The 23265-nt window shown below is 38.4% G+C and overlaps 1 protein-coding gene across 3 annotated transcripts in view; it reads right to left on the reverse strand.

Annotated features, from left to right (window-relative positions):
* Window positions 1-852: 852 nt before the first annotated feature.
* Window positions 853-23265, reverse strand: part of AOX1 (aldehyde oxidase 1) — a 67462-nt gene continuing 45049 nt past the window's right edge. For all 3 annotated transcript variants that reach the window (XM_029285014.1, XM_015820806.1, XM_015820805.1), the window contains 8 exons: window positions 18743-18871; window positions 16306-16380; window positions 14821-14873; window positions 12062-12176; window positions 8417-8482; window positions 6324-6512; window positions 3713-3880; window positions 853-1339 (listed from right to left, as the gene is read on the reverse strand). In XM_029285014.1, coding sequence (XP_029140847.1) covers window positions 1286-1339; window positions 3713-3880; window positions 6324-6512; window positions 8417-8482; window positions 12062-12176; window positions 14821-14873; window positions 16306-16380; window positions 18743-18871 — 849 coding nt within the window. In that variant the 3' untranslated portion in view covers window positions 853-1285. The remainder of the gene's footprint in view (window positions 1340-3712; window positions 3881-6323; window positions 6513-8416; window positions 8483-12061; window positions 12177-14820; window positions 14874-16305; window positions 16381-18742; window positions 18872-23265) is intronic.

Consider the following 23265-nt stretch of genomic DNA (forward strand, 5'->3'; position numbering starts at 1 on the left):
ATGAAGATCACTGTTCTATCTATCAGAATGATCCTTTTCATAATGTCATCTCTGTAGTGCAGTGGGAATGGTGCTGAGATTGAACATAAAAGTTTTATAGCAATCCCAGTATTGCAATTTGGGAATTGGTTCTTAAAAGACCCGAAATTATAAGAATAACCATTAGATTAAGGCAGTGTTTTTAATAAAAGGCTGTCAAAAGTGCCAAGTTATTCAATCTTTATTCATTAAAGAATGCACACATGTGAGCACTAAAATTCCACATACTATATGTGTGGTTACATGCAGACAGATAAGAGGACCATGTTTAATATATAACATTTCAAAGAATATGCAGTTATTTTTCAAGTGCTTTTTTTTACAATTGGAAAGTGTCACATTTATGCTGAAAATAACCAGATTTCTTACAGACCAATATACCACTGGAAATCACCAGTGCCTTGCTTGCATCATTAATTGCGTTGATAGCTGCTTTTCATTTCTAATATATGATGCCCTTGATAAGCTTGCCTTAGTTGACCACAAGATAAAATTGTCCATGATGATATTTTTCTCACACTCAGTTTTGTCTTTCCTTTTCCCACAGAAGCTGTACTATTTTAATCTATTGTTGATTACCTTATCCTGACTAGTTAGAGCCTTTTACAACTATAGCAACTCATTCAATTGATGAGATGAGGTATACATCTCATAAGCAATAGTTTATAGCATTAAAATATTTATAATATTTATACATATACATCTGTAGGTAAATTAATTTTATTTTGTTAAATTGAAATTACATTTATTTGCCATTTATCAAGGCAACTCTAGGTGGCTTATAATAAAAAGGAAGAAAAATGAAAAGATACATAAAATATCTTTTGTCACATCTCATTTAGCAGTTACAGTATATTCCTTAAATCAGAAGCAATACGAAATGACTATATCAGAAAGAGGGGGGAGGGAGAGGGAGAGGGGGAGAGAGAGAGATGCTGTTAAGATTATTGGTTTCATTCAGATAAAGTTCTCTCTTTACAGCTTTTATGCTGGTATGTGTCTGGTGCACCAAATCTGATCATAAATGGTTGGAAAATTATTCTAAAGATCAAACTGAACATCTTTGGCCAAGTATCCTAAACATGGTTCCAATATTACTGTCTCAACAGACAATGAAGGATGCAGTTCTATAAACATTTATTTGGAGCGCATGTCCCATTGAAAACCGTATGATATATTTCTGAAAAGATATGTACAACATTATGCGGTAAGAAAATGACAATTTCATTGAAAAACAAGTAGAAGATTAATCCACTTGGATAGCCCAAGGTTTATAAGTCCCAGGCTTGTCTCTTGGAATCTAAACAAGAAAGGAACATGAACAATTATTTAACGATGGGATTGTTTAGTATGAACTAAAACATAATTATCATAGTGAACATTCTAGACTGCATATATGCTTGATAAGATACAACACAACATACCAGGGCTCTACTGTGGGCTGCTTCAATTATGTGCAATGTTAACAGCCGATAAAATACTCTACACGAAGCATTTTCCTCCAGTTGAGAACCATTAAGGAAAAGTGGGGCAGAAGATGGAACACTCTGTACTGCTGCAATTTGAACCACATGGGAGTTTTCTACAACAGTGCATTCTGTCAGTAGGTTGGGAGTTGTTGAGGGTTTTTTTTTTAGGCATAACAATACCATAAACGCTATTGTAACAAAATTATTTTATTTTGCTTTATTTTAGCTACTTCTTTGCAATGTTAATCTTAAATATTTCCAAAATATTTGGAAATTTGAAATTTGCTTTTGGTTAATTTACTGACTTACTCTCTCTATATCCATATATTTCCTGAACCTTTTGTAAAAGCTTGAATTGCTAGCTTTGTTCCATCATTTCATGAACACTGAACCTGATTGACTTGAGCAGAGTAACAAGTGAAGTTTTGTTTTGTTTCAAGCTGGAGGTCAGTGTTTTAAGAAGGCAACTATAAAGTTATAATTGCATACATACTAATTCATGGTGTACAATATTTATGCAACACCTTTCAAGCGTCCAGATTATTTTGCTATGAAATGAACTTTCCGCATTTAACGGGCAATAAAATAGCATGATATTTTTATTGCATTGCATAATAACACACCAAAATTAAACTTCACAGAAACTCTCATAACATTTGAGTTGATCCTGGACAAACTCATAATACTAACATTCAGAGTGCTTAACTCAGCTGAATGATAGAAAGCAAGGATAGCAAAATACATTTTAGATTAGTGATATCAGTGAATTGGTGGCTCGTTCAATCAATCAATCTTTATTACGGTCACAAACCAGCACCACAAACAAAAGCATTAAAAACAATAATAATAGTAAAAAAAACAAAAATAAAAGGCAGACAGAATAATATATTGTGGTTGGTGGTGGATTATCAGTGGGCAATTAAAATTCGCCTAATTTTACATGCAGCATAGCAAAATTTGGCCACATTCAAAGAAACTATTTTGTACTGATCCAATAATAATAGTTGCACATAAAAAGATCAGTATTTCCCAGATATTTTATTAGGCAAGGTGTTATAAATTGAATCTGTGAGTCCTTATAGAAGATGCAGAACTATAGTTTCAATAGTGTCCATAGGGGCACAGTCTCAACTCATATAGTATTTTTTTGATCAGCCCTCCAAAACTGCACCGTGCTAAGGTTAGTGCCCTTCAGATTTTCGGGATGGTTATTTGATATAAATATCTTGTTGCTTTAAAAGGGGGGGTTGACTGCTGAAATAAACATTCTTGAGAAGAGTAGCCTGATCTTGCTGGATTTCCAGATGTTAAATACCGTATATTGTTTAAGTGCAGTATGTGCACACTCATACCCCATCATTAAAAAAATTGGTGGTTCAGAAATGGGAGAAGCTTTGCAGCTTACACAGTAAATCACAATAAAATAATATAACAGAGTTTGAATCACATCAGGTAGTGGTATTAAATGTCTAACTGATTTTGGAAACACAGAGGAGGAAGGAGAACCAGTCAGAAAAGATTATTTAGTTCAGGGCAGAGGGGGAATGTGAAAAAGAGATTCAAACTAACTCTGCTTAATTATGCTAGGTATCAATTGACTGGAAGAATTCCTTTGGCAGGCTTTCAAGCTTCTGTTAGATTATCCTATGAGCAATCAAGATTGTTCCAGTAATCCAAGTGGTTCTTTTCTGAGTTTGCCAGCTCACAGAGCTTGATGGGGATGGGAAGGTGCTGGGAGAAAGGATTCTCTCTCTCTCTCTCTCTCTCTCTCTCTCTCTCTCTATCTCTCTCTCTCTCTCTCTGTGTGTGTGTGTGTGTGTGTGAGAGAGAGAGAGAGAGAGAGAGAGATTCCTCTTCCATCTGCATTTCCTAATACTTCTGAAAAGTTGCTGGAAGAAGAGAAAGAAGATACTTAAGAGCAGCTTGAGAGGCAATGCTGCAAAAACAGGGATAATTGACAGTCTCCAAGCCCATTCCTCCTGTGGCAGCCTTTTCTGGCTACAATAAACTATCATTTACAGAGTAGATAATCTAGAACAATTATTCTGTTTTTCCCCCTCAGCTTTAACTTTTCCTTACTTATCTTAACAGTATTGAGCATTTCAGACTCTGCCTTTATACTCTTTCATTTACAATCTTTGCCTTGCTGGTTGAAGTAGAAATGAAGGTTAGATGCAAGAGAATATGACAGGGCAAAGTCTTACCATCTCTGTAAAGTAATCAGCACAGGCCATACGAATCCTCTCTACATTCAATGGACTGTCCAGTGTGAAAACAGAGTTTAATCCTCTTTCCTTCCGTGCAGCACCTATTGCGTCTCTTATAGCAAAAAATACGGAGGATCCGAGGAATACTCCAGATTCTCCCAATCCCTGGAGAAAAATAAAAATAACCAAAGGGAAGGAAAAAAATAATTGGTGCAATATTCTTGTACAATAGTATTTAAGCTATCCAGTACAATAATTTCACACAGTCTGATCCAGTCATCCTATTCTTATAACAGCATCCTAAAATTCTGAATATTTTCAGTGCACAAAAGACTAAGCCCCTTGTGAACTGGAAATACAGAAAATGTATCACAGTTTGCAGAATTTGCATCAATTTCTACACATTACACATGGCAGATACTGAAGCTCAATGTGGGAAGAATCCAGAGAGAGAAATATTTTGGGGAATATTAAAAAGGCAGAATATATTTCCCCAAAAGATCTTAAAGGCAGAAAAGCAAGCCCAGTTTTTCTTAATAGCCCCAAGCAGAAACTCAGCAGAAACCAGCTTTTAGAAATGCAGATGTAATAATCCATTCAGGAAGATTGGAGCCAGGAAGCTAGAAGAAACTGATGAGATTAGGAAGACAAAGACCCCTAAAATCTACATACCCCCACCCAAGGACAGGCAACATAATAAGATTAATCCACCAATATCAAAAGGGTACATTCAAACTCAGGTCAAAGTACATGACACAGGAAATACAAAGCCTCAAACAGGAACAGGAAACAACCTCAAAAGCCCAAGAAGGTATAAAAACCCACCACTCCCAGCAACATGTGGTCAGCTTTCCCAGAGCCATGTTACTGTTTGGCTTTGCTCTTCAATAAACTACAACCTTTCTAAAGCAACCTCCATTTTGTTTATTCCCAGCTTGGACTGGACCCTGATGAAGATTTTTCTTTCAACATCAAATACTTTGGCCATCAAATGAGAAGAAAGGACTCATTGGAAAAGTCCCTGATGTTGGGAAAGATTGAAGGCAAATGGAGAAGGGGATAGCAGAGGATAAGATGGTTTTAGATAGTGTCATCAATGCAGTGGGCATGAGTTTGGGCAGACTCCAGGAAACAGTGGGGGGAAAGGGGGCCTGGCATGCTACAATCCATGGGATTATGAAGAGTCAAACAAGACTTAGTGACTGAACAACAACAAATGTAGTTAAAAGGATGTTACAAATTCAGTTTTCACAGAAAGCAACAGGGAAGTCTTTATGGAAACCTTGCATTTTAATTTACCGGTACATATTAAGTAATTAGTAAGTATTATGAAGCCCCTCTTTCTTGGTCATCAATAAATGTTTTAACTGTAATTGCTTTATACAACAAAACTTCTTTTCAGGAAAATGTTTATTTTTACTTGTGATGCATAGTTTACAAATGATTTTTATTCTTAAGCCTATTTTCCTACTTTTATAAAAATGTAAGATTTACTGCATATTGTCAGACTACTGAACCATCTAAATCTAATGTGTTTTCATTGAAGCCACGCCACCTTCAAAAGTCTATCAAAAATTGACTCATCTATTAGACTGAAGCACTACACATTTCACTTTCATAGAGACCACAATTTCCTGTTTGATTAATATTGCTGTTCTTGCTTTCTAAATTAATATGTAGATCTTACTGTCCACATGTTGGGTTAGCAGTCTAAAAATGTCCTGCTCAGATGATTTTGACTTGGAAAAAGTCCTTGATTTTTTTTATTTTTTTAATATCTGATTTTGGTGTTTTGTTTTTAATAGTAATTTATGATACAGACTTTAACTGAAGGGTTGTTACTTGTGCTCTTATTTTTATTGTATCTTATTGACATAAACTGCCTGGAGTCCTGTGTTTGGGCAAGTTCCAATTGTTACAATAAAATAAAATAATCATCATGCCTCCTGGAAAAGTGATTCATAAACCTGGAGCACTCTGCAAGCTGTTCTTTATCCTTTTGTGGAGAAAATAAATCTAGCAAAATGGAGGCTGCATCCTTCTTCCCACCCACCTCCATCTTTTGGACATGATCAGGGTCAAACCAAGTTCATATCTTTGCCTATCAGACTCAAATTGACCCTCTCTGGCCCAAAACAAAGCCCCTTTGTAATCCCATCTTAACCAAACAATAGAAGTCTTCTCACCAGCTCATAATACAGCCCAAGGGCAGCCCTAGGAACATAGTAACAACATACTGGTAGTAACAATCCTCAAAATTCAGTCCTCAATCAGCCTGATGACTCAACATTCCATTTTTTTTAAATAGTGGACATCCTTGGCTCTGCTGCCTTCCTGAAAGGCCCATTTGCCTAATAATAAGTGCATTGACAAAGTCCTGCCTAGCTTCCACAAGCTGGCATCCAAATCTGATCTATCGGATTTCCTGCTTTATAGCCCTTAACTTCAATTAAAATATTTGCTTGCCCACACTTTGAGATCTTCTCTTTCTTGTAAAGCAGGCACCCAGCAATCATTAAATACACATTAAATAAATAAACTGGCATTTTCTTCTTGGGATTGAGCTCCTCAATCAACAGTCCCAGGACAATCCATATTATTTGCTTACCCTGGATGAGTAGATAGCAATTGGATTTCTTGAGTTTGGCAGCAAGTAGGTTCTAATGTCTTCTGGAATATCACAAAGACCCGGTATCTTATATGTGTCAGGACCCAATGTATACTGCTGTCCTTCTGGGGAGAATTTTATTTCTTCTGTTGTATACAATCCAAGTCCCTGAATAAAGCCACCTTCAACCTGAGAAAATAAAATAGACATTTTCTGTTTTTCATATATTTCTTCTAAGAAAATAACTTCTTAAGTTTGCAGTACTAAGCATACTTCTTTGGAAATTTGTTTCCCTTAATGTGAATGGGCTAGTGCTGTAGAAATAATCTTTTTTGTTCTTCTGCAGAGCAGTAACTCTGACAATTTTCTTAAACCTGGAGATATCTAGTCATTGGACACATCTGTTGACTTGTGAGAATGCACTAAAATCAAGGGTAAGGTAGATGATATCCTGATGTGATAATTCCATGGTACAGCATATGCTGGTCTGCAGTTCTTGTTTAATGGTTCCATCCTACTGTATCTCAGGATTTTTTGGACCTATGAATCTTTCCACAAAATGTAGAAAATGCATATTGGCTTTCTATGTCTTAACTGCCATCCACTCTTAATTTATATTCACATAGCAACTGTCTTGTTATTTATAATTTTCTTTTAAAAATTTATTTGTCAGTTAGGATTTATTACCCCATCATATTCCAACTCCATCACATAAGCAATATTTATGTAGAATTAAAAGAATAGTAAGCATTGGCAAGAATTGCATCCTTGGTCCCCTGCCATTCTGCACTTTTCCCTTCCAACAAGTCCATTACCATGTCTCATTATATTCAATCACAATATTTCACTATTACTGAAGGAAGATGTATTTATTTATTTATTAAATTTATTTGCAGCCTATCCCATATTGAAATGATGTACAGGATATGTGAATAGTATATTATGTCGTAAAGAATAAAGAGAACTTCTTTCTCGAACATCGATTCTGAGAAGTCCATGGGTGTTTGAGATTCCGAACGCAATCTTTTTCAGCTACAGATCTCAATGAATCAGCTACTACTCTTTATTCTTCCAAGCACTGCTTCTGTTGCAAGTTTATCAGACATCCATGAATCCTTCTTGCGAATATTTCATTGCTATAATCTTAAGCCCTTTACCCTAATTACAACTCTCCTTCCCTCCATTCGGTTTTTTTTTCCAGAGGCAGATCACATATACTGTAGTTTGACTGGAAAGAGAAAGTAAAAAAAAAGATGCAAAAATAAAGTCTTGCAGTAACCCATCCTTGTATACTAATTGTGACATCATAGGACAGCAGCACTATTATAGCAATCTGGAAATAAAAATGTCAAGATAGACTAAAAATTAATGCAGATTTGCAGTGTTTCTCTCTACAATCAGGATGCCTGGAAGCTTCTTAATAGTCAAATGTGAAACAATACAAAAATAAAAAATTCAACAGTGTAGATTACTTAATATATAAGAATGCAATGTGATCAATAAGAGAAAACTGAATTCTGCAGCATGGATATACAAAAACATCACATTCTTGTTTAGTTATTACAGCCTATCTAATCCAGCCTAGGATTGATAAGAAAATGATATGGTGTCATTTAATTTATCTTTTCACTTACCACAACTTCTACCTATTTACTATTAAAACTCTCATTGTCATGACTTTTAATCAGGCAAAATGATATAAGGCAACAAGGTACCTCAAATAGGCTAATTTACATAATGTGTCCAAAATTCAGAACCCATGACACCTAAGGGAATGAAATTCGGGAAAGTGTTATTGGCGGCGGCTGCACTGCAGGGCTGCTGCTGTTGCAGTCACATGATCTTTATTTTCAATATTGTGTGACTGTTTCCCAACCCGTCTCACAATCCTTTGCTCCTTCTTCCATCTAACAGCAGCCACTTACCTGCCTGCTGGAAGGGGGAAAGAAGGGAGGGAGGGAGGGAGGGAGGGAGGGAGGGAGGAAGGAAGGAAGGATCTGAACAATAACATGCAACTTGGATTCATTTCTTTGATCTTTCAGGAAAGCTTGTTTGCTTGTAATTACAATAAGGTAGGAATTTAAAGTACATACCTGCCCTATGTCAATGCCTGGATTGATGCTGAAGCTACCGTCCATGACAATGTCAGTTCGGAGGTTCTGTTGCACAGATAAATTATCATTAACACATTTTATAGCAGTTCAGGAAAAAAAATGAAAGGGTGTGGCCATTTAAGCCTATGATATTATAATGACAAATATATTACTACCATAAAGTTTGGGGAAGTTTTTCCAGCAGGCATATTTGGGGGCTTTGGTCTGGAAAGGCATTGAACCTTTGAACTTCTCCTCCTAGACTAGAGCCTCTAAATATGGCTATATGTCAGCTACTTTATTAAGAGGAATAGGCTATGGGAGAAAGGAGTACAAGCACAATATTTTTCTGCATTTGATAACTCTAAGAGGATCTGGTCTGTCCAAGAAAACGTCTCCAAGCTGAGACCATAGAACAAATGCTATTCTTGGGCATAGCCTCAGAAACCACTTGGGAGTTCATGACAACTCTGGTCCTAACCCAAGTAATTTCTGACTCAACTTAAAATCAACCCATGCGTTAGGCCTGGTTTGTACCTTGGGGCAGTGGCAATGTTATCTAGAGTTGGGGAATGTTACTATCAATTCCTTGTCATGGACGGATTTTCCTTGCTGGTTCTCGATTATTCTGGTCACAGGGAAACAAAGCCAATTTGAACAGTCTGCCTCAAGTACCAAATAGATTCTAATGAGTTCCAAAGGAAACTTGTAGTGTTCCTGGGGTTGTGCATGATTCAACTGAGTCTCTAAATGCTGCTTGGAATGAAGGCAATTTTGGCCTTGGATCAGATTGTGCCTATGCAGTTTCTCCAGACACACAGATCCTAGAAGGCCCCAGGCTTTCAGAAGAGCGTTGGTGATGAAATAGCCTAAGAAAGCTCTACAGTGTCCCTGGAGGAAAACGAACAGTGAATTTGACCAAACATGGGAAACTCTTTCTTAAGGATTGGCAACAAAAACAGTGAAACAATTATTTCTCCATCCCTATTGCATCTGCAGAGAGGTGGCCAGTAACCTCTTCCCTCCTAAGTAAGAAGGAGCCACAGGAACTCTTGCAGGGCTTCCGTGAAAACAATTATAGTTAAATGTCAGACAAAGTTGGTGGAATATAATCTAGGTTTTTAGTAAATTTGTTTTTCTTTTTTTTCTTTAATATATTTTACCTATCCATGTAGAATAACACACTTTGTGGAGTTAGAGATATTAATATTTGTTTACTTATATCTGAATATTATCCTGGGATTAGGTTTGGGAAGTCCGGGGGGGTGGGGGGTGGGGTTTTTTTCATAGCATTGTGTAATATTTGTGATGTTTTTTTTATGATGAAAATAATAAAAATTTTATACTTGAAAAAGGAATTTGGCTCTTCAGATCCCAGGGAATTGCCTGAAGCAATTGGTGATCTGGGAAGAGTTTGAACTAGTTAGTCCTGATGAGGTAGATGAGGCAGACAAAATCTTTAGAGCTGTGAATTACGTTCTGGATTCCTGTCCCTCCTGGTTGATTAAGGTCTCCTGGGAAGTGACAGGTGATTGAGTCCATGCAATGATAAATGCTTCTCTGTGGGAGGGGATGGTTCCATCCACCATGAAGGAGATGGTTGTAGAGATCATTGCTGAACACAGTGAATCTGGATAACTTTTATTCAGTGTTCAATCTTTCCTTTTTTAGGAAGGTCATTGAGAATTGGTTGGCTTAAACTCCAAAGATCTCTGGAAGATGTAGATGATTTGAACCCTTTTCAGTCAGGATTCAGGCCTGATTATAGTGCTAAAACAGTATTGATTGTGCTTATTGATGAGCTCTTGGAGGCTCAGTATGGAAAAGTGCATCCATCCTGGCCACCTCTGATCTCTCAGTGGTATTTGGTCACAGATCATGGTGTCCTTCTATGCTGGTTTAGGGTATTGGAATGGAAGTCATCATAGTATGATGATTTTACTCCTTTCTTTATAGCTACTTCCAGTTGGTGTTAGGAGGGTGGGAAGAGTTAACACAAAGCTCTGCTTTGTGAGGTGCCTCAGGGCTCTGCATTCTCTCCACCCCTATTTAACATCTACATGAAGCTGGTATCATCCACTGGCATAGGGTGCCATATCATCAGTATGCTAATAATACCCCATTACAACCCCATCCTGAGCCAGCCAAGCAATGTTGTCAAGATCCTTTCCTGATGCCTGGAGACTGTAAAGGTCTGGGTGGGGGTTCAGTTTTAAGTCCCCCCCCCCCCGCATTGTCAGTTCCTGATATTTTTCATCTTTAACTCTGTCAGAGGTGCACTTCCCCAATCAGTGTGCAATTTTGGATTCCTACTGGACTTGAAGTGCCTCTCAGAGCAGATAGTAGCTGTAACTAGGGGGACCTTTGCACAGTTTCATACATCAATTGCACTCATTTCTGGACTGAAAGGTCTTGCTCATAGTGACTCATATCTTAATTACTTTCTGTTTGGATTATTATCACTTGCTGTACATGGGGCTGCACTTGAACAGGACCTGGAAGCTGAGCTGCTCCAGGAAGCAGCAGTGTGGGCAGTCTTTGGCATTTCTTGTTAAGCTGTACTGGATTCCAGTAGGCTTTCTGGTGTGATGCAAGGTGCTAATTATCATTCATAAAGCCCTACATGACATGAGGCCAGGCTCTCCCACTGTCTCTACTTGGCTGTCTCTGCTATGCCCATAGAAGGTGTATGCTCTATGATGTGATTGGGATCATTGTTAGCTTCAGATGGGGAGAGACCATTGTATGGTGTGCAGATGCAGGGCAGCACAGAGCTGCGGAATCCCTTTTTGCACTCTCTGAAGCTCTTTCTCACAGTGACAATCTTCCATTATCTTGTGAAGGGACATAACGGAAAACTGTGGCATAAGATCTATGCTAAATGTAGCAAAGTTAAAAAAATAACCATCTCCTCATGTTCATTCCAAATGTAGACCTCCCCTTCCCCTCTGAAAACTGGTCTTGTCTATGGACATCACCCTTTTCGCTAGTTGCATTAGCATTCCACCCAGTCAGGATCTTCATCCCCTGACCCATGTTACATACAGGCCCCCAGCCACCAAATCATTTCCTGTCTTCTGCTAAGAAACCACCTGAAAGGATGCCTTAGCTAGCACATTTGCCCATTTTGCCTAACATTGTCTGTGCCAAGGACTGAACTTGGAGCTTTCCACATACAGTTCCACATATACTCCCCTTCCAGGTTTATGGACCCTCTGGTGGCATTGTCTAATTCTACAAAGATTGTTTTAAAGTATTGACTACAAACAACATACCCTATAAAAGCTTTCCCCAACCAGACACAACCTGGATATTTCAAACTACTGCTTCCCCTGTATCTGTAGGCGATGACCTGGCACTTAATAGTATCCAATCTAAATAGGTTCTGATTTGACTGAGCCAATAGTTGCTAAAGTTTCCCAACTTGAGTGGTCAATTGTTTATACCTTTTAAATACTTGCTGATATATATTACAATCTCTCTATGTTTATCCTTCAAAATGTTTGGTGGTTGAGCGTTGCTTCAGTGCAACAATTGCTCACCATCCAAATCTAAAAGGCAGGAGGGTCACTTAATCACCCCATAGGCTATCCCATGGTTGAGCAGAAAAGTGGAGAATATGGTCCACTTTTGGACTGGACCTACCTTATGGTCACCAGTGAGGCAGTCAATCTCAACTTCAGAACATGATGCACCAAAAATAAAATATGAAAATGCGTGACCTTCTCCTTTCTCCCAGTCCATATTGACAACATATCCCCTGATGGAAAAGGGGAAAAAATGAGAGTGTTTTCTTTAGATGTCTTTTCAAATAGACATGCACAAAACATGTGAAAGAACCAAAGATATTCTGAAAGAAATTTTAAAAAGGATCTGTGGTGAAATGAAGAAGGTCCCCTGTTTTAGTAGAAAATAACAAAATGGAAATTGATTGCTAGAGAGAAAAACGAATGACAGTAGTCATTCCTGCTGTATCTAATTAAGGGGTTCAAATGATACCTAGAATTTGCTGGGGTAACTTCTGAACTGCCTGAGTTTGTGACTCAAATAAATATTACTCACAGCTTTTGTCAAACATTCTGTTGCACTGTTCCAAAATGATAGTCTCTCTTTGAGTCTGTCAGTAACTTTTCCCAATCCCAATTCCAACATATTTTTTGAACTTCACCTGTTGGCTTACTGTAAAACATTCACATTGAAAAAGACAATACCAGAAAGAAATCCTTCCCTTCTGTTTCTCTATACCTTTCCAGAGAATTAAAGCACTATCAACTTTTCCTTAAGTGAGGATAAAATATACACAGGCATTACATTTTCTGACCTCATTATCACTCCCAATCATGGTCACTTGTGCATCACTGCCCAATGACTCTTTTTGTAATTAATCTGATTATGCATGTGGAGGGTGTGGTAAGCAAGGTAATAGGTTGATTCATCCCTTCATCTTCAGCATGGATCTGTTCTGTCCATATTCATGTCAGAAGCACCAGCAAAGCTAACTGAAGGTGCTTCAGATTTGAAAGAATTTGCCAGTAAAAAGCCCAGGGGACACAACTGCCAAAAGTAATGCAATTTTGGGGGAAGCTCTTTTCATGATCCCATGGATCTGATCCCATGGATCGGGGTTAAAGTTCTTAAGAGTTCTATTGGCTGATTGTTCTAATGCTGTTGTGCAATTGAACGTTATCTGAATATACTTGACCATCAACTCTTTTCACCCTTCAGCAGAAAAGGTCAGATAGAAACATCTGTATGTCACATTGTATTGCACAGGTAGACACGAAGCAGGGCTGTTTGCATGCAAAAGAAATGTGGTTGCTTAACAATGTAAAGAACAATGGATTTGTAACTGACTGACCAACTGCACTCAATGTGTAGTCCTTAATGAAACTGCATCTACATGGAGGGAAGTATGCAGTGGGGTATCCCAAGGCTCTATCTTAGGCCCAGTACTCTTCAATATCTTCACCAATGATTTAGATGAGGGGAAAGAAGGGGAATGAAGCGGAACTCATCAAATTTGCAGACGACACCAAGCTGGCAGGAATAGCCAATGCTCCAGAAGATAGGCTCAAGATACAGAAGATCTTGACAGATTTGAACATTGGACCCTATCTAACAAAATGAAATTCAATGGTGAGAAAAGCAAAGTTCTACATTTAGGCAAGAAAAAACAAATGCTCAGGTATAGAATAGGTGGAACCTGGCTCAATAGTAGTAACTGTGCAAAGGATCTTGGAGTCCTAGTGGACAATCATTTGAATATGAGCTAGCAATATGCTCCCCAAAAAGCCAACGTAGTCCTAGGCTGCATTAACAAGAGGATAGAATCAAGAATTTGCAAAGTATTGATACCACTTTATAATGCCTTGGTAAGACTACACTTGGAATACTGCATCCAGTTTTGGTCACCACAATATAAAAAAAGATGTTGAGACCCTAGAAAGAGTGCAGAGAAGAGCAACAAACATAATTAGGGGGCTGGAGGCTAAAACATATGAAGAACGGTTGCAGGTATGTCTGGTTTAATGAAAAGAAGGACTTAGTGACATGACAGCAGTGTTCCAATATCTAAGAGGCTGCCACAAAGAAGAGAGGGTCAACTTATTTTCCAAAGCACCTGAAGAAAGGACAAGAAGCAATGGCTGGAAATTAATTAAGGAGAGAACCAACCTAGAACTAAAGAGAAATCACCTGACAGTGGAATGACTTGCCTCCAGAAGTTGTGGGTGCTCCAACACAGGAGATTTTTAAGAAGAAATTGGACAACCATTTATCTGAAATGATATAGGGTTTTCTGCTTGAGTAGGGGGTTGGATTGGAAGACCTCCAAGGTCCCTTCCAATTCAGTTATTCTTTTATTCTGTTACCTTCCATGCAAAGAAATATACCTATACCATGCCTTTGCAAATTAGAAGGATCGCCAGCACTGGAGTCTATGGTAGCTCTTCAGGAAGACAATAGCAGAATGGCAGCAGATAAAGGTGATTAGAGGGGATTTGAAAGATTATGCCCTGAAGTGGCCCATAAGTTCCTTTCTCATACTGGGTGGTGAAGAATGATACATTTTACATACCTTGTGGCTGTTGAGTATTATTAGTTTAAGGGAGGAAACATATGTTGGCACTGGTACAGCTAAGGGTTGCTTATGAATGTATTACTTGCTAAGAGGCTGGCATGAGATAAAAACAACTTCATATGGACCCAGCAGAAAAAAAATATGTGGCTTACATTCAAATGGAGGGAAGGGTCTTCCTAGTATTGGGCCTTTGAGAACAGTCAGGTTGCTCTTGCCTTCCCAAGACTGCAATGATATTCAGCACATGAAATTCCCAGTAAGTCCCAACTCATCACCTTTGATATTGAAAATAAAGCCATTTAGGAATTGGGAACAAATTGCTTACTTGAAGAAGCCAGTAGCAGAGAGACTGATGCTTTCCTCGTGGGCAGTTTTAATCTGAAAATGGTAAATTGTTAAGTAGCAATATTTGTAATACCAACAAAAATGCATTTGTGCATAAAACAAAACCAAAATGGGGGTCATTAAAGATCAGCCTTCCTCCTCTGCATAAGAAAGATAAGAAAAAAGTCATGTTGTATTTGCTATTTGCTTGTACATCTAGGACAGGGGTCAGCAACCTTAAAGACTCAAAGAGCCACTTGGACCCGTTTCCCAGAGAAAAGAAAACACTGGGAGCCACAAAACTTGCTCTCTTTATCTTCCTCTCTCCCCGCTTTCTCGATCTTCTGCTCACCTGGCAAGCTGGCGTCATGCTGTTAAGGTACAAGCTGACACACATTCGTATTGGGCTGGCTCTCTCCTGTCCTTGGTCTGCCAGTCATCTTCCCCCACTCTGTGTGTGTGTGTGTGTGTGTGTGTGTGTGTGTGTGTGTGTGTGAGAGAGAGAGAGAGAGAGAGAGAGAGAGAGAGAGAGAGAAAGAGAGCGAAAGAGAGCGAAAGAGAGAGAGAGGGAGAGCTGCTGATTTCTGCTGCTTCCTGCTTCTTGCTGAGACACAGCAAAGGCAGGAGCCCTGCCCAATAAGCTTGTCAGCGAACAGCATGAGGCCACTCTCTTTTTTACACACACACACACACACACACACAGAGAGAGAGAGAGAGAGAGAGAGAGAGAGAGAGAGAGAGAGAGAGAGAGAGAGAAGGGAAGCGCAAGTGCCTCTCTTTGTCTCTCTCTCTCTCTCTGCAAATGGCAGAGGAGGCTGGGAGCCGCAGGAGAAGGCTCAAAGAGCCACATGCGACTCCGGAGCTGTGGGTTGCTGACCCGTGATCTAGGATTACTTCCCCAGAAATATATCTTTGCTGACACAAGCAACTTCACTGGTTCCACATCATGGAATTTTAGGACTGGACATTCTGTGTTTAGAAGATGCTTCTAGATACATTTGCATGAAGCTGCCCCCTTGCCTCAAAGATTAATTTTAAGAGTGCTCCACACATTTTCCACTTCTAATATTCTTGAATTTACTTATAGTTTCTTACTCTTTTTTTATCTTGTCACAAAATGTTCATTAAAAAGGGAAAGGACTATCTCCAAAGGATGCTGAGTTGGTTATCTTATCTTATCCTAAGAGAGCCCATTGTGCACAGAGCACAATGTAAAGCTCAGATGTCACCAAAATGAGTTCATTGCTGAAATTAGATAACTTTATATATCCAAAGCTCAGTAGTACCAAGAAGTGCCATATATCAGCAATGCTCCCTGTTAGATAAATTTAGAATTGCTGACTATTTTGACATAGTGTTCACTTTAACTAGTGTACTGCTTCTGTATTTATAGTTGAAGTTAATGTAACAGCTGCTCTCCTGAAGATGTGCTACTAGTAGGATTAAATTACAATTATTCTGTTTTAAAAATATAAATGATACCTACCCAGTCTTCCCACTTTCCTTTAGGATTTTTTTTAATGATTGGTTCAAGGCGCTTCCTTAGAATTTGACAAGCATTCTGTAGAAGGTGATACCAAAGAAAACAGAAAAAATAAGTCCCAAAGAATATACTTTATTGTTAAGATGTTATCCAGATTTAAAAGGCACATTTAATTATTGCATGGTGGGATTGTCATTTTTTTTTTTGCAAGAGTTGGGGCATTTTTAATGTTCGCGTTCGTGACATGAATAATTTAAGGACTTTTTCTTAACTGAAACTGCAACTTTGTTCAAAATTCTTCTAGCATCACAGATGCTCACATGCCAAAATGCAGTATACAAGAATACAACACTGCCTCTCTAACTGCATATTATAACAGTGAATGTGAGCAATGTTATGAGGAAAGAAATAATAAGGCTGTATAATTATTTTTAAAAGCAAACATAACTAGTCTTCAATTGCTTTTCTGCAACTAGACAATAACACAGAGCAGCAGAATGAAGATGCTATTTTACACTAAGTCAGAGTGAATTTCTCCGGCCCAGTATTGTCTATTACATCTTTCCAAAGCAGATCCCCAAGCAGATTCTTTCATTCCCAAACTTTTCTGTCAGCTTTCTGCAATCCTTAGCCCAGACCTGTTTGGATATTGCAGGCATTATAGCTCAATCCCTTTGGAAAGGAGGAATATGCTCTATTAAGTGAAAACTACTCTATTTTGTTTATTAATAACGCTCTAGAATCTTAAATATTCGATCAGATAATATCTGATCCTTCTATTAAGACACTAAAGCATGAATTTGAGATCTCCTGCATACCAACTGGCTAAAAACAGGTAGTGGAAGCATGGAAATATATTTATTAAGTTCATATATTGCAGTCATCAGTTGGTATGATCTATAAAATCACAATTATTTTTTTGTATTTGCAGTTCTATGTTGGTGAAGTTTTGGATTAGCACTAAAGAAACACTGGTTCTAGCTTATTCTTAGACATGGAAACTGACTGGGTAATTTTAGACCAAGCACTTTCAGCCCAACCTACTTCATAGTCATCGAACATTGTTACTGTGAGAGAGAGAGAAAAAAAGGGTGGCCACATAGAGCTCTTGAAGTAAAAATAGAATGTGAATCTAATAAACCTGTCCTCACCCTGTTCCACCATAGATACTGCCTGAATTCACACGTGTCAAAATCAAATAAATCACTTATGCTTCAGTGTGATGTGTGAACTCAATTTCTGTGTCATGGCAGAAGAAACGTCCACTATGATTGTAATATAGCTGTTAAAACAGAAGGATCTTTTTTAGAAAAAGGTGGCAACTTCTGGCAGTGCCCATCTTTTAAAACCAAAGATGTAAACAATTTAAGGGGATATCAAGCTATTTCTTTTAAAACAAATGTTCTATATCAGGTTGGAACATTTTCCCATCTAGTTCATCACTGCCTACTCTCACAGCAGGAAGCCTCTAGAGCAGTGATGGCGAAACTTTTAGAGACCAAGTGCCCAAATTGTAACCCAAAACCCACTTATGTATCATCGAGTGCCAGGTGGGTGTGGCCCATTGGCTGGGTGTGCCAATTGGGTGGGCGTGGCCCATTGGGTGGGCATGGCTGCAGTGGTAACAGCAGACTGGGTGGGACTAAAAAGTTCAATCAATCAATTCCAACTTTGCAAAATCTTTTTTTTTCCCCCGAGAAGTTGAAATTGACTGATTGAACTTTTTTTTTTTTTGCACATGGCGGCGGAGGCCTAAAGTAAAAAGGTTTTATAAGACCCAGCTGAAGACCTAGGACTGGGGCGATGATGCACGTGCCCACAGAGAGGGCTCTGAGTGCCGCCTGTGGCACCTGTGCCATAGGTTCGCCACCATTGCTCTAGAGCAGTGATGGCGAACGTTTTAGAGACCAAGTGCCCAAACTGCAACCCAAAACCGACTTATGTATCATTGGGTGCTGGGTGGGCGTGGCTTTGGTGGTAACGGCAGACTGAGTGGGACTAAAAAGTTCAATCAATCAATTCCAACTTTGCGAGATCTTTTTTTTCCCTGCGAGAAGTTGAAATTGATTGATTGAACTTTTTTTTTTTGCAAACGGCGGTGGAGGCCTAAAGCGAAAAGGTTTTATAAAACCCAGCTGAAAGCCTAGGACTGGGGCGACGGTGCGCATGCCCACAGAGAGGGTTCTGCATGCCACCTGTGGCATATGTGCCATAGATTCGCCACCACGGCTCTAGAGGCATAGTTCTTTCCCTTCACTAACTGATCCTTTAACTGCAGATGCTCTATCGCTGAGGATCTCCCTATCTTTCAAATCTAGCAAAAGCTGGAAAAAGAAAGGAAGGCTCTCATTCCCCAAAAGGTAGATTTTAATGTCAGAAGCATTAAATTCCATCACATTTCAAAATAATTGAAAAGAACACCACCAGTTATGCAGCTAACCTGGACTGCTTTCCCATTGACATCTGCACCGATTGATCCCCCTGTAGCAATTGCATTCGGTATTGTGACTGTAGTTCTTTCATACTGGTGTATATAAGATAGTGGTATCTTTAATTCATGGCTAGCCACCTTTTGGTTTTAAAAAAGAAAAATGTTAGCATTTGTCATCTCCCTGGAGTTACAACCCAAAATGCAATTACAATTACTACTACAGGGAAAGTTTTGTTTAAATAATTTATTATTATAAGACATAAGTACAGGCAGTCCTCGGGTCACGACAGCAGTTGGGACTGGAATTTCAGTTGCTAAATATGTGGTCATAAAGTGTGACCTCTCATTGCTTAGCAATGGCAATCTTGGCAGTCCTCACTGCCATCCATTAGTGGCGAACCATGCGGGTTGTTAAGAGAGAACCTCATGTGACTGCGACATGGGAAGAGGTCCTCAAAACCAAATCCCAGGCAAGCAAATTGACAGGGAAGAGCTACAGGTGGGTGCTAAGGAGTAAGAATGGTGGATGCCATGGAGTTTGGCAGGCTGTTGCCATGGACAGAAGTCACAGAGTGCAGGTGATCTGGAGGGGGCCACAGAGTGCAAACAGGGGCCGCAGGGAGATGCTACGGAGCGCAGGCAGGCGAGTGCTATGGAGTATGAGATCTCTATGCCACCTGCGGGATCCTCTGGAAAAAAGGGTCAAGAGCAAAAGCAACTTGCAGGGACAACTTGTGCCCTCCTGCCACAGAGTGCAAAGAGATGTTGCGGACAGGCATTAAGGAGTGTGGCCTGGTGGGTGCTATGGATAGGTACAATATCCCCATGCCAGCTGCATGGAGGATTCTCTGGAAAAAAGGAGGCAGAAGCAAGAGGGCCTTATAAGAGCAGCTTGTGGTCTCCTGTCAGCTTTCCCATTGATTTTGGTTGTGGGAAGCTAGCAGGGAAGGCCACAAATGGCGATCATGTGACCATGGGACACTGCAACCATTGCAATTTTGAGCCAGTTGCCAATCACCCAACTTGTAATCATGTGACCATAAGGACACTGCAACAGTGGCAACTTAAAACACTGGTCATAAACTCCTCTAATTCAACCCCTTTGTAACTTTGAATGGTCACCAAACAAACAGCCGTAACCTGAGAACCACCTGTAATGCTTTATATTATTTCGGTACAACAACATCTATACAGCAATGACTAGAGATTATTGACACTCTAATGTTTAGATAACCTAAACATTTAAAGATAGAAAAAAAGAAAAATCATAGTGTTAACTATTATTTGAAATATGGATGTTAATAAGCATAAGGTTCCTTACATTTTACATCCATAGTAAATATAGCATTAAAAACAACTGCAAATTACATCAAATTTTTATTGTACAATAAAGGTTTCTGTCTTAAGCTGGATATTTAACACTGTTACTGTCAGTATTGTTACTTATGGGTTGTGCATGTTACAGAAAAAAACAGATAAAACAAAATAAATAGGAATAATGTTTTAAAATAGGAAAAGAAAATAAGGCTATTTGGTTTCCAATTTCCCTTTTTGTGCCTCTACACATTTGCAGTGTTTATAACATTTAGCCCCTCTTAGAAGTCAAACTATTAAGCATTTACATTTGCCAAGCTGCATAATATATTCCGTGCAGGGCTTTTTTTCTCATAGAACGCCCAGAATGGAGTTCCGGCACCTTTTTTGGATGGAACCTTGTAGGGTAGACAAGGTGGGTTGTATGATGTGTGTGTGTTCCGGAACCTTTTTTTCTTTTTTTTAGAAAAAAAGCACTGATTCCGTGTAAGGGAACAATTTTCGCTTAAATTTAGTTAACCTTCTATTGTGAATATGTACTATTAATTTTGCCATTGCTGCATATTCTCCAACCTTGGAGACAATGTTTGATTGTCTGATCTGACAACCAGATATTGTCAGAATTGAATCTTTCTTCCAGTGTTGAGCAAAATTTATTCTTACTGCTGTAAGCATATACAGTATATCTCAGTAAATTATGATATTTCTTGTTAATGTTTTCTGGGGTTATTGTACAGCCGGTAAGAAAAAATATGATTTGACTTCCGGTTCCGGTAGGCGGCGACACCGGCCATGTCTGGAGACTCGTCTCCACACCGGCCGGGTTTTCTTCACCAGTAGACCCCTTAGTCAGTGGGTCAAAAGTCACCCTGGAGGGGCGACCACTGAGGAGGAGGCTTGCTGGTGACTGCAGGAGGGCAGCAGCTTCTCTCGTGGCTCCAGCTATCTCCTTAGGGCCGACGGAGCAAAGATCGTCCTGCAAGATGGCCGATTACCCTGCTGCACCAACCGAAAGTCACAACTACATCCAAGCATAATAGACCCACCGTGGATGATCCGGGTGAGACCCCTTCTGCTCTTCTCTTCACCCTATTCTGTTTTTTTTTGCCTGTAAAAGCTTTTTTGGAATTATTTCCCTGTCTTGAAAAAGCAGCTTTTGTATGCATGGGAAGAAAGGCGCTGAACAAAAGGATAGAACAAAAATGTTTAAAGACTACACTTTATTCTCATTTACTTTGGGGTACAGAAAAAACTCTTTTTTAAGAGCTGTACTATTATTTTACACTGGAGGATTATTTCTTTTTCCACCTTTTCCTTTAAAAGATAGAAAAAAGGGGAAAAATGGTGTCTGGAAAAGATTTTTTAATCTACTGAGGACATCTAGTGGTGAAAAGGTAACATTGCAACTGCTGATTATTGTTTGGAGATGAGATGGACTTGACCTTCAAACTACTCTTGAAGAGAAAAGATAAGCTGATGCAGCTGTGGGAATTGTGGGGGTGGATATTGCTTAACTTTTATTAATTACAGCCTCCACTAAAAGAAAAAAGGGATTCTCTTCAACTACTATTAAAATGGAGAAACCTTATTCACAATTAAATTGTAAACTTATATTGGAAAAGACTTATGAGGCTACTGAAGAAATATGTGCTACAATGAAAGAGATTACTACAGAATTAAGAGCCAGAAACTCTACTCCAAACTTTCAAACTGATTTTCAGACTACATCTGACCATTCTATAAACCAAAACATACTAGAAGAGGAATCAATTGAGATTAAAGAGGAATTTATTTTACCTTACAAGCACTTCATCTATATCTTCGAGGATCAGAAAAATCAAAGACTGAGATTTGAACCTTTAAAGCAACGAGGCTTTAAGGATAAGAGAAATAGACGCCCAATGCAGAGGACAGGATGCTTTTTACTCTCTCAAATGATATTACAAGCAACAAAGAGAGACCTATCGGCTGAAAGGGAAGCTTTGTTATGGAAACCTGCCTGGCACAAAAAGAAGGCCAGAATAAGACTGAAAAGAGAAATTTAAAATTATATGTAATGGATCAAAGGCACTGTAGAATTATGGATTGATTTAAGGATTAAGATTTAGAGTTAGAAGTAAGAGAAAAATGGGTGACTATTAGAATATATATATTAAATAGATTAAGAATGTATTTTTTGGAATAATAGGTTTATTTGTGTGAAAACTATTATGTAATGGAATGAAGAAAATTGAAGAGGTGTTTTAGATCTGGATTGACTTAATAATTAATCGAATGTTAATTTAGTAAGATGATGTTTTTGTTTGATAATATGGATGTTATTAGGTATGATAATTAACTGGATGAAATTTGAATTTCGTCCAATGGACTGAAATGATTTAAGGTTTGATATTATCTTGTTATCTTAAAGAGATTGATTGATGGATGGATTAGATATTTATAGGGTAGACTAATATTTTATTTTAATTAGGAGATATTAGTGGAAGAAGAAATAAACAAGACTTGTGATAAAATTAAGGAACTAAAATATACCTGGAAGGGATACCTGAATTGATAATGTGTTTATTTAAAGTTAAATTTGATTATGGTAATTGTAAATTTATAAAGCTCCAAAACAGGTTTAGAATTAATAGAAATTTAAATTAGAAATGGATTATCTTAAATATATTAAGCTATTTGAGGGAAATAGAGAGAGAATATTTGATGTATTGATTTGAGTTATTCATATATGGTTTTATTTCTGGATGTTTGATTACCCCAGTACCACGGTGTGTCTTGAGCACTTTGTTCTAAGAATTAAAAAACCAATAAAATTTGTTTCAAAAAAAAGAGGAAAAAAATATGATTTCATTTCAAATGTACATATTTTCTGCATTTTACTATGTATATCTTTTCCATACAGGTAATCCTTAACTTATGACCACAATGGAGCCTATCCATTATGGCTGTAAGTTGTGACAGTCATAAAACAGGTCACTCACACGATCAGCTTGATTTTAAGGTATTATTTTGCAACAGTCATTTATTTATTTATTTATTTATTTAATTTAATTTATATGCCGCCCTTCTCCCGACAGGGACTCAGGGCGGCGCACAACATATTTAAAACCAGAACATATATACAATCCCCCCCTTAAAACCGAATTAAACCGAATTTTAATGTTGCGTCTTCCGAATATTTAAAACCCAATATAAAAATCCACCCTAGGTCAGGTCCG

Source organism: Protobothrops mucrosquamatus, unplaced genomic scaffold (assembly GCF_001527695.2).
Source record: "Protobothrops mucrosquamatus isolate PMUCROS unplaced genomic scaffold, P.Mucros_1.0 scaffold1184, whole genome shotgun sequence".
In the NCBI taxonomy this organism is placed as follows: Eukaryota; Metazoa; Chordata; class Lepidosauria; order Squamata; family Viperidae; genus Protobothrops; species Protobothrops mucrosquamatus.